Raw genomic sequence first — 12,356 nt, 5'->3', positions numbered from 1 at the left:
TACGCTCAGACACGTGAATAAACTGGTCTATCCTCCATCCCCCTCTTGGCCAACTCCTTCCTCCACAGGTTATTTAGATAAATGCAACGCAGCAGCTTTTAGGAACGGCGCCAGTAGGAACTCTTTTCACCCAAAAGGGGGCGTCGTCAGTCTGAAGAGGTTCATTCATGGTGAGTCCCTCCAGGAAGGTTAGTGAGTAGTTTTGACTTACTTTAAAATATTAGCAATAATGTGGCTAAATGTGAGCTAACTGGCTTTCTAGGTGAACTTATTTGTCAGTTAAGCCCTTACAGACTGAGAGGAGAGGAAACAAACAAAAACAGAGAGTTAGAGGAGCGAGAATAAAGTGAGGAGAGAGGATGAACTACAGGCCTGGTACAGGACTTACTCTTCACCCCCTTCTTGCCCTTGCGCTCCTTCCTGTACTGCTCCTTGAGCTGGGCTATCAGTCCCTGGTCCACGTCCCAGGCCAGTTCCCCCAGAGGAGACTGCTCTTCCTTCTCTACAGGCCGGCAGGAGGAGGAGGAGGAGGAGGAGGAGGGGAGGAAGGTGGGGTAGAAACCTGTTATATGTGTCTGGATACACTACAGTACATATCCACCAACTTTACTTCGACAAACCTACGGAGGCAGACGGGATGAGGAGGAAGGATATTTACAGGGAAATGTCTACAAGCTTTTGTAGTTTTGGCCACATTTTCAGTTTCAGTTTGTGCTGCAGAGACTCAACTTAAAGGTCCAGTGTCAAACAGAGAGAGGAAACTGCTGTCAGAAATATAATATCCATAGGTTTTCATTAGTGCTTAATCACCTGGAAATAAGAATCACTGTGTGTTTGTTTTATCTACAGAGTGAGCGGGTCCTCTTCTACGGAGGGATGTTAAGAAATATTAAGACCTTTAAATTGTGATACAAATACAAAGAGTCAAATCAGTGAGACAGCAGAGGGCGCTCTCTACTTTTGATTTTGGTTGTTCGACGTCCTACATTGCTCACGTCAGTAGCTGTATGAAGACACGACGGCTGCCGGAGTCAGGATGTAGTTAGCCTAGCTTAGCATAAAGACTGGAAGCAGGGCGAAACAATTAGCCTGTCTCTGTTCAACTCGAGTCCAAGGTGAGCTGGTAGGTGTATTTTTGAACTGTAGACAGAGCTGGGCTAGCTGTTTCCCCCCACTTCCAGTCTTTATGCTAAGCTATGCTAACTACATTAGGGCACCAGGGGAGAAAATGTTTATCGTCACCTTAATTTTCACTTAATTCTGAAACTAAACAGAGGGCAAAACTACAAAAATAATGAAGTTCCCTGCAACTTTCAGCCTTTATAAAATCAACAAACATACAGTCGCTGTATTATTGTCTCCTGCTCACTAGCAGCATGTAATGAGTGACGTGAGACACTGTTAATGAACACGTGTTCTTTATGAATCACTTCTGACTCTGCTGAGGCTCCAAACATCAACAACAAAGAGGAACATCAACGGCTTCAAACTCTCTTCATACGTCAGACAAACAAACGTGAAACACAAAGGAAGATGAAATTCTTTGTGACTTTACTGGTGAAACACAAACACGATGAAAACAGCTGGAATCCAAATGGAGCTGGAATAAACTCTGATGGTTCGTCTGGAAGTGAAATGTTAACGCAGGAGAGCAACGCTTCTTCTCATGAAGAAGCCACAAAAGCACACAACAAGAGAGAGAGATTTAAATCATTAATATATCAGCAAACAGCTATTCTCTGTATAAAGATACAGAGTCTCACTCCCTCTGCCTGTGTTGTATCGCAACCTGCAAAAGTAAAGGGACTCCCATCAGCCTCAGCTGTACTTTGTGTTTACTGCTAATTAGCTAATGTTAACACGCTAAAGTAAGACAGTGAACATGGTGAACATCAGGAGGCAGCGTTCATTTGAGCATTTTAGCATGCTGACGTTAGCATTTAGCTCAAAGCACCACTGAGTCTTAAGTACAGCCTCGCCGAGCTGCTAGCTCCATTCAAAGAACAAGCATTTCAAAAGTTCTTTGCTCATTGTCTTGCAATACAAACGATCCTGTGAGTATTGGCTTTGTGTTTGTTGGGAACTCATCTTTAATCTTCCTCTATGTCCAGTCTGAACTGAATCTCAGCTGCAGTATGTAATATCCACTGGAGGGAAGAGACAGAGAGATGTTTCATTCTTTATTGTTTTTGTTAAGACGTGTGTCTCAAGTGTTAAAATGTGCAAACAGCAGCCGGCCCTGCAGCAGTTACCACTCACTGCCTGCAGGCGGCACTGTTGTTAAACTTGCAGCAGCTGTTTCTGTCTGCAGATACAGATGTTGCTGCTTCAGAAAGGCTCGAACAGACAAAATGCCTTCAGCTCCTCCTGACAGCTGAAACAGTGATAAAAATAACCTGCAGATGGTCAGCGGGTTCAAACACGAGACACGTGCAGAAATCAGTGAGGGGGAGTCGGCAGGACTGAGCGCCGCCGCGAAGACTGCGAGCTGAGGCTAAGAAAGGATCTCATCCCTTTAGCCCCGTGGCGAGTGACGTGTTGGGTCGTGGAGGAGGTGGCGTGGGTTCAGGAAGAAAAGACTTCAGTCAGAAATGACAAATCTGTTTCATAACGCAGCCGCACACAGACACGGTTTGTTGTGTTCAGCTGCTGTTATTTTCTGTCTGTGAAGGGAAACTACTGATTGTTTCACAGCTCCAAATAAAACGAAATATACAAAGAAAAACGGATTTATTTTTCCTCCTTTTCAGGCTTAATGCCTCAATACTGAGTGTGTTGTTCTGCGTTCAGTCAGCACTCCTTTACAACTCTCTGGACTGTGAAGTGTTGAGTCACAATCTGCGTGGGGATGCTTTTTGTCATTGGCCGAATGACACTGAATGTGTTGCTAAGCAACAGGAGAAAAAAGGGGTATTTTGTGTAAACTGCGGGGGCAGACAGGTCACCAGCTGGGAACTTTATTTTGTTAAGAGAGTTTTTTTTAATTTTACAGAGGAAATGTGTCGGTGCAGGAGCAGCTGTTTGCTGCCATTCAAAACCTCATTTGGTTTTAGTTTAGTTTATTAATTATATACTGTATAAATATATATATATAAGTTGGATGTACTGCACAGATATTTATACGTCTATAAAGATTTTATGTTTTTGCCATCAACTATCAGCTGTAAACAGTTAACATGACACTCTTTTGTAATCTCCCGAAAAGAAGACATAAATCTGTATTTAATACAAAAAAATAGTCAAATTCAGATAATCATGTTGCCCATGTTAACTAGTTAACTGTCCTCTGCACCTATTAACACTTACAGGTTATAAATCATTTGCCAGTAGATGTCACACTAGACTAGAGAACCAGCATCTTAGACCAAAACAATGGGCTCTACAGCCCACCAGACTCCATTAAGAAAACCGTACAAATAACACACCAAGACGTCGCTGTTAATAGACTACTCCTCCGATGCTGCTTAAAACGCGTTAAATCCGATACCACATTATTTATTAGCCCCATTGCCACCTTTTTCCCCAAGATAACCACAACACAGCCAGAGTGAGTAAAACACCATGTGACTCTGTATCTTTATATAGAGAATATCTGTTAGCTGATATATTAATGATTTAAATCTCTTATATAACCTTTAATTTCCAACCAATCGCTGACACCTACAGACTTCTTCTGAAACCCCCTTCATCTGAGAGTGTCCCCCCTTGTCTCACCCCACTCTCCGCTGTCCTCCCCGCTCCTGGACTCAGGGGATCCATCCAGCTCATCTGGACTCGCCAAGAAATCAAAACCCTTCAGTGCCTCCTCCGTGTCAGGGTCGTCGCTGAGGTCGGAGGTCGTGGAAGAAGGGGTGGATGACTGTTTCTTCCTCACCATCTGTTAAAAGGTAGAGACATGAGGAAGACTGAGGAAGACTGGAGTTCAGACAGAAGACATAAAACCACTGCAGCATAATTTCCTTCATATGTTTCTCATTTTATTCATTCTCAATATCCTGTTGAGTCGCCGGCCAGAATACACAAAACCAGAGTGTTAAAGCCAAATAATCAGCCCCATTAATCCGTCTATCACGAACGAACACACACGAAAATTGGTTGGCACATGTTTTATGTCCAGATGTACAAAGAAGCCTCTCGGAGCCATACCCGCAAACCAACAGGAAGTCAGCCATTTTGAATTCAATGTGCAAATCTGGTGCTAATTTTGCCATTTGCAGCCATTGTAGTTTAACAGACTCCTTCTAAAGAATTCATACGATTGACTTCGAACTTGGTCAGTTCAATCTAAAGAAGTTCACAATGAAGAAATCTTATGGTTTCGTCTAACGGCGCGTCCGTGGCGTCAAAAATCGTGAGAAATGACATATTGTACGTTTAATGTCTTACTGCAGCGAGGTCTAAGATGGTCTTGTCCCGCCCTTCGCTGTCCTCCTCCTCGTCCTCGTCGCTGAATTCTGCTGCAGCGCTCTCGATGAACTTGAAGGCCTCCAACACGGTGGCCGAGTCAGACATGTCGGGTTTACTGGAAGGAGACAGTAAAGAGTTTGTGTTGAACATCAGACAGACAGATACAGCCTGCACACTGAACAATGCTCCTGTTTACAACGTACTGGTGTTCATGGGAGCGTTCTGCTGCTTCGTCTACAGCTAACGGGGGTCTTAATGTTATGCTTTTTGGGCTTAAGTGTGCTTTATAGATCTTTGTTGTGAATGTAAAAGGTCTGAAAACTGCCAGAGCTCCTGCACTGCCACCGGGAAACAGAGGTGCTGCAGCAGCGGGCAGTGTGAGAAAAATAATGTGTTTTTTAAACAATGCATGTAAACCAGAATAGATCATATATAATATGGCCTCTTTAAATGATCAAGTGTGTAGATATTTTGGTGTTTCTGTATTTATAACAGTTGGATGTGTGTGCTTTTGTAAACCTTTTACATATTTTGAAAAGCTTGAAATCAAATTTAAAAAAAGAGTTTTTCAAGATTGAAACTAAGTTCAGAAGGACTGCATAATGTTTTGATAGGCTGGCACAGTGGTCCCCAACCTAGAATGCTTTTCTATCATTGAGTAAAAGTGACCTATATCACAGATCTTTCACTGTACAATAAACCCAGTGAACCTGATCATAACTAGGTTTTCGTCCGTATTCTACTTCTTGGTTATGGATATCATAAAGAATAATGACTGACATCGGAGCAACTGGAGCTCGTCGCTGTCAAACGTTCCAAATGAGTGATTATTATCATCCATCATCTCTCTACATTTGCATGTCTATAAGCCGTCTGTGTGTATGATTGTATTTCAGAGTGAAGAAATTATTAATGAAGTAAATCTTTGTCTTCTTATAACAGTCTTAATTTTTGTGTTTCCATGTTTGTAAAAATGGTAAAACACTTCCAAACTGATGGAACCTGAAGAAGCTACAGGTCATTCCAGTGTGCGTTGGTTCATTTGGATTTTGAACTGTGTAATCCTGCGACCTACCAGCACCACACAGCACACTCACAATGTGGACAGAGCCAGGAGCTGCACTCTGGATCCTAGTCTACCGGATCCTGCTTTCATTTACTGCCTTGATGGAACTCAGGACAGAGACTTTCTTGTAGATATTTCTATCAGGTAACCCTCCTCTGAGGTCCTGTGTTTTTGTACTGACACCAGTAGCTTTATGTCTGAGGTTACGGAGCCGTTACTCATCATCCTCGGAGTATCTCACACATTCAGAAGGCTAAACACAGCACAGCCGTGTTTTCTGTCTTACTGCCTTATAACAGCAAAGACATTAATCTTCATGGTGTTGAAACCGTTGCTGCTTGTAAGACATGGCCAGAGGACCTGAGTGAGACGCTTCATGTGGGGAGGATACGATAGAAAGACAGTTCAACAAGACCTGGAAACCCCTCAAAGCAAATCCTGTAAAAGTAAATCCTGTGTCGAGATGAGTGACCAGTGAATGTCGCTGCATGGGGAGGCAGGTGGGAGTAGGTACGAGGTTGGTAGAGAGGAGGGTTGCTATCATCACTGTTAATTTATTTATTCATTTTTATGAATCTTATTTCTAACCTCTTGTTACCTTTTTTTGTATTTGAACAGTTCAGTTTCATTCAATCTGTGATTTTATTTTGAAATTCCTTGGTTTCCTAATAACCTCAATGCCACATGCACAACTGTACGAGCTCTGAATGCAGTAATGCTCAATAAAAAGATGTTTGTTAAAGATATTTCTGTTTATCATACAACTACAGAGTGGAACTGAATAAACAAGGCACAGATCTGCTGGTGGTGAATCTCTAAAAGTTAAGACGACATTTTGTAAAGTTTAAAAAGGTTCTTTCTAAATGTAAAAAGTATTATTGTATAATTCATTATTAATAGCTCTGAAAGGCATTCGGCTGGGTCACTTTATTTCCGAGTCAATTCCAAAACCGGTCATGCTGCTGAGTTTCCATAACAGCAACGATATCCTTTAGAATCAAATGTAGCATGAGGATGAAGATCTTTGATATCTGAGTGGGACTTATTATAGCCTGCAAATGTTCTGGACCTTTTAAGGCAAGGTGTGACACCGCTTGAACTTCATGTAAAGGGCTTTACATTCAGTTTTATTGGAGGAAACATGAGATGTGCCAAAAGTCCTGCAACCATATACCAGCGTCACTTAGATGCTTCTCCAAATTTAAGTTCCATTCCTGGCTGCGAGGGTGATTGAGTGCGAGGAGTGGAGACAAACATCTCAATGTAAAATCATTTTCAAGGAAGTCAGAGAGGGAATTAATTATTTGTTGGAGCAAATTAGTTGATCAAACACTCACGTATGTGTTGCATCGTGTCTATTCTGGGGCACTGCCATCACACTTTTATAAGCAATAGAGCCGATATTACTAATATTACACAACATACTCTATTAAATATATAAATGGAGTGTGAGGGACTTGCTAAGTGGTATTTTATTGATGGTGATACCGATGATATTCTTGATATTTACTGCATGTCAGGGCGAGATCTGAAATGTGGAGAAGCCCCGACACTGGATACCCATGACATTTGAGTTCATCTTGCTAAGGACATTAGGGAAGTCGAGGAACACGCCATGAATAGATTATTTAAATGTGTATTTAGAAATGGCAATGGCAATTTGATTTATAAGATTAGATGAACGATTAGATAAACTAATAGAGATAAAGTCATCTCCCACTGGACATTCACTCACAGCAGCAGTAGCAGCTCCAGATACACAACAAGAAAATACACATTAAATAAAACATATAATAGAAAAATACAGGATATAATGAAAATAGGAACAACAGAATGAGAGTTATATGTAAAGCTTTTATACACAGATGTGATTGATGTTGATTTATGTGGCAGATTTAATTGAACTCAATGTGGTTTATATTGACAGTAAATATGGAAATATAGGTGTAAATGTAAGAAAACAGAACAGAAGCGACTTAAAAATAAGAATTTAAGCATAACTAAAATGCATTTATATCATACAGAGTGTATCATCTAATCAAATCTACAAAAATTCTGATCCTGCTCGATTAATTTACCATTTCCAGTTCCAGAGTTTTATTTCTCTGTTGATAGTCGAGCAATGTAATGTCATTAAACACAATGTTACAAGATGGGTGTCTCGATGTCTGGGATGCTTGACCTAATCGAGAGGCTGCTGCTGCTGAGTGAGCAACTTCCAGCCTCTATAAAAGCAGCAGCCTCAGACTCCTCTGACAACTGACAACATCATCCCAGGTTAGTGCTTTCTCTCATTTCAAAATGCCTTTAACTCTGTTTCTGTGTGCACTTTGTAATGACTCTTAATGGTCCATTTAGTTGATATTATGTTATTGATATTTCACGTTATATTCAACACTAACAATAAGAGAACAGCTGATAAACTGCACAATGAACACAAACAGTGAACTCAACAACTGTATTATCTCTTTGATAACTTTTAACAATCAAACAGACTGAACAGACGAATATTATCGGGGGCTATAATGGGAGATTTATCTTTTTATTTTTCAGGTCTTTAAAGTTTAGATCTGAAATAATAAAACAAACTTTAATAAAACTTAAATAATGAGTCATTCAATAGTATCTGAAGTACCAAAGTTCTAAAAAACAAACATCTACATATTTATAAATAATAAAATAAACCGGTCCCAAACCTTAATAATAATTAAAATTATTACAAATAACTCCGATTTTTTGTGCTTAGGACTTTGTTTTTGCCTTAATATCAAAAGACAGATCAAGTAAAGTTTTTAACCTCAGTGCTGTAATAAAATCTCATGACAGTTCCTGCAGTGTGACTTTGGATAGACAGCGGTTTACACGTTGTGTCCTCTCCAATGATCCTCTCAATCTTTCTTTAACAGCATCCCCGGACAACAAGACATCTGTGCCACTCAGTTGGGATAAAGTGAGGTAAGACTTCACATACGAGACAATATCCACACACAAAGACAACAATCAGTGCTTAAAGTCCAGTGTGTAGGATTTAGTGGTATCTAGCGCTGTAGTCGCAGATCTATAGCCAGTGCTCGGTTTGTCTGTTCTGGGCCGACTCCGTGGTAACGCCGCTCTTATATTCAGGTCATTAAACACTAATGCAAACATACCTATGAATGATATCCATGTTACACACAGGACCTTTAAATTATATAATAATGAAATATTCAGAGTCGTTCAAACTGCGTCTGGTCTTTTCAGCCCCCACTAAAGTGCCACCATGAGCACAGACGCAGAGATGGCGCAGTATGGGCCTGCGTCCATATACCTCCGCAAGCCTGAGAAGGAGAGGATTGAGGCTCAGAATACTCCTTTTGATGCCAAAACTGCCTTCTTTGTGGTCGATCCTGATGAAATGTACCTGAAGGGTAAACTCGTCAAAAAAGAGGGCGGCAAAGCCACCGTGGAAACTCTCTCAGGAAAGGTGGGTCAAACAGGACCACGTCCATCACATAAAATATGTTTTTTTAAATTTTGCCCGAGTAAAACTGGACTGTGTTTTCCATTCAGACGGTCACAGTCAAAGAAGATGACGTCACTCCAATGAACCCTCCGAAGTATGACAAGATTGAGGACATGGCCATGATGACCCATCTCAACGAGCCCTGCGTGCTGTACAACCTCAAAGAGCGTTTTGCATCATGGATGATCTACGTGAGTATTTCACTTAGACATACTACAAGAGGTTTTTTACTGCAGTCTCAGGTTAAAGGTCCAGTGTTGCAGCTCTTGGGTTTGCAGAAGTTTAAACCTTTCTTCTCCTTCCAGACTTACTCTGGTCTCTTCTGTGTCGTCGTGAACCCCTACAAGTGGCTTCCTGTGTACGATGCTCAGGTTGTTGTAGCATACAGAGGCAAGAAGAGAGTTGAGGCTCCACCCCACATCTTCTCCATCTCTGATAATGCTTATCAGTTCATGCTCACCGGTAAGATATTTCAAAGCAAGACACAGCAGATATGACCTGAAATATGACTGTATTTCGACCACATATGGTATTTTATGGTATCATATTTGTTCCTTTCAGATCGTGAGAACCAGTCTATCCTTATCACGTGAGTAATGTACAAATAACTAAATAACTTTATATGATACTGATATATGTGACTGCAGATATATCTCTCTCTTCCCTCAGTGGAGAATCCGGTGCAGGAAAGACTGTCAACACCAAGCGTGTCATCCAGTACTTTGCAACAATTGCAGTGTCCGGAGGCGGAAAGAAAACCGAGCAACAAGCTGGCAAAATCCAGGTAAAAATGGCTTTAATCAAAGGTTGAATTGTCTATTTATGGATTCTTCACAATCTACAACGATATCTTTCTCTAGGGTTCACTGGAAGATCAAATCATTGCAGCCAATCCTCTGCTGGAAGCCTATGGTAACGCCAAAACTGTGAGGAATGACAACTCCTCCCGTTTCGTAAGTTTTGAAAGGGCCATAAAATAAACATTTAAACTCTTTTTGAGCTGCTTGTAAGGAATCCTGCTAACTTAAATCTGACATGTTTAGGGTAAATTCATCAGGATTCACTTCGGCACCAGTGGCAAACTGGCCTCCGCTGATATTGAAACATGTGAGTACAAGACATCTGTTGCCACTGTATGATGTCATACATGCAATATGCAGTAATCTGACCTCGACTTGTTAATCATAGATCTGCTGGAGAAGTCCCGTGTGACCTTCCAGTTGTCCGCTGAGAGGAGCTACCATATCTTCTATCAGCTGATGACAGGACACAAGCCTGAGCTCCTGGGTATGTTACTACACGAGTCTGAAGTTTAAACAAAACCAGTAAATACACCAAACAACACTGTGTATTTCTACTGTGCTCATGTAGAGGCTCTCCTGATCTCCACCAACCCCTATGACTACCCAATGATCAGTCAGGGTGAAATCACAGTCAAAAGCATTAATGATGTGGAGGAGTTCATCGCCACAGACGTAAGGCAGCAATTTAAATAGATCAGTTTATATACAGGGGAAAATGTTTCACACACGGATAACTTTTCTTTCATTTATATCGCAGACTGCTATTGACATCTTGGGCTTCACTGCCGAGGAGAAATTGGGCATCTACAAGCTGACCGGAGCTGTGATGCATCACGGCAACATGAAGTTCAAGCAGAAGCAGCGTGAGGAGCAGGCTGAGCCAGATGGCACAGAGGGTAACTGCTACAATCATACTCATCATTCAAGTTATCTATCCAGCGACACTTCACGTTATGATTTTGAGATTGAAGACAAATTTATTACAGAAGAAAATCTCTAAAATACATTTTCTTTACCAAATTATAGAATATGTTTTTTATTTCTGAGGTAGCGAATAAACTGGGCATTTTTTATTTTCTTTGATTGTTCAAACAGATCTGTTCAATAACAACCTGAGTTGTGTCCACCGTTGAATAGGCTACTTTAATGAACTATGATAAGTTACAGCACCCCCCGCTGCATATCTGCTGTAGATGCAGTGCCACTGCTTTACTTCTGGAGTTGTTATACTACCGAAACCAGTATCTGAAATTCCTCCAATACTGCCCAAAATGCAATCAATTAAGGACCCTGACCCCAACAGTGTCCCGTTCACCATTTTTTCCCCCAGGATAGCGAAGTCATGACCTGCCCAGCTCTGATTCTGACAAAGGGTTTAACCTGAGCGAGGCCACACAATGATAGCAATCATACAGACTTAGTAGTATAAACTTAATAAATGATAATAAAAATCTATTTCACAAACATGTATCGGATTGGTACTCCGTATTGGTAAACATGGTGTCGGAACATCTCTATTTATTACAGCACCGTTTTAAAACTACAGATGAACGATCTCTGTGAGTCTACAGCGATGCACCACGTCGACTTGTGGGTTTGACAGTCGACCGTTCTGTGAAGCCTCTAATGTGTACTCATTGTCTTTCCTTCCACCAGAGGCTGATAAAATCGCCTACCTTATGGGCCTGAACTCAGCTGATATGCTGAAAGCTCTGTGCTACCCAAGAGTCAAGGTCGGAAATGAGATGGTGACCAAAGGTCAGACCGTTCCACAGGTAATGGAAAAAAAACTTGCCCTAACCTTAACCCTCTTAAGACCCACCCTAACCCTACCCATAACCCCTAACCCAACCACGCCTGTATATCCCTAACCCTCGTCGCCAGTGGGCAGGTGGGTTTTAAAAAGGTAAAAAAATGGGACTTTTTGATACAAAAATATTATGACAAATTCCCACACTATACTGTTTTATATACTTCTTTTTATATTATTTCTAGGTCAACAATGCTGTCAGTGCTCTGTGCAAGTCCGTCTATGAGAAAATGTTCTTGTGGATGGTCATCCGTATCAACCAGATGTTGGACACTAAACAGCCAAGGCAGTTCTTCATTGGTGTCCTGGATATTGCTGGATTTGAAATCTTTGATGTAAGTTAAATAGAAGCACATAAGTAGTGATTATGTATAAACACTACATGCTCAATGGACTGATCATCTACCTGTATACTGTAGTTCAACACCTTGGAGCAGCTGTGCATCAACTTCACCAATGAGAAACTGCAACAGTTCTTCAACCACACCATGTTTGTCCTGGAGCAAGAGGAGTACAAGAAGGAGGGTATTGAATGGGAGTTCATTGACTTCGGTATGGACTTGGCTGCCTGCATTGAGCTTATTGAGAAGGTAAGTAACCACTCTGGTAGATGTGATTTCTTTATTCATGTGTAAATGATTGCTTCCTCAGTTTAATTTTTATGACATGTAAATTCTTCTCAGCCAATGGGCATCTTCTCCATCCTTGAAGAGGAGTGCATGTTCCCCAAGGCCTCTGACACAACTTTCAAGAACAAGCTGCATGATC

General features: G+C 41.2%; 2 protein-coding genes across 2 annotated transcripts in view; one reads left to right on the top strand and one right to left on the bottom strand.

The window, feature by feature from the left end:
• The window catches only part of strn (striatin, calmodulin binding protein), a gene marked incomplete at its 5' end in the record, with an annotated part of 11,128 nt that extends 6,606 nt beyond the window's left edge, over positions 1 to 4,522 (bottom strand). The window contains 3 exon segments of the mRNA XM_035659675.1: positions 389 to 502; positions 3,715 to 3,877; positions 4,387 to 4,522. Coding sequence (XP_035515568.1) covers positions 389 to 502; positions 3,715 to 3,877; positions 4,387 to 4,522 — 413 coding nt within the window.
• A 4,195-nt stretch (positions 4,523 to 8,717) lies between these two features.
• On the top strand, positions 8,718 to 12,238 carry LOC118326640 (myosin heavy chain, fast skeletal muscle-like). The gene is made up of 13 exons (XM_035659676.1): positions 8,718 to 8,936; positions 9,023 to 9,166; positions 9,281 to 9,437; positions 9,537 to 9,564; positions 9,645 to 9,759; positions 9,836 to 9,928; positions 10,019 to 10,082; positions 10,164 to 10,262; positions 10,347 to 10,450; positions 10,536 to 10,674; positions 11,435 to 11,553; positions 11,774 to 11,923; positions 12,008 to 12,238. The coding sequence occupies exons 1-13, from the start codon at positions 8,733 to 8,735 to the stop codon at positions 12,221 to 12,223; spliced, it is 1,632 nt and encodes a 543-aa protein (XP_035515569.1). The 5' UTR covers positions 8,718 to 8,732; the 3' UTR covers positions 12,224 to 12,238.
• Positions 12,239 to 12,356: the final 118 nt, after the last annotated feature.

The sequence above is a fragment of the Morone saxatilis genome, unplaced genomic scaffold (genome assembly GCF_004916995.1).
Source record: "Morone saxatilis isolate NCDOM2014 unplaced genomic scaffold, NCSU_SB_2.0 Contig17, whole genome shotgun sequence".
NCBI classification, from domain to species: domain Eukaryota; kingdom Metazoa; phylum Chordata; class Actinopteri; family Moronidae; genus Morone; species Morone saxatilis.
Note: the sequence above shows the minus strand (reverse complement) of the source record. Positions and strands in the feature narration are given on the sequence as shown.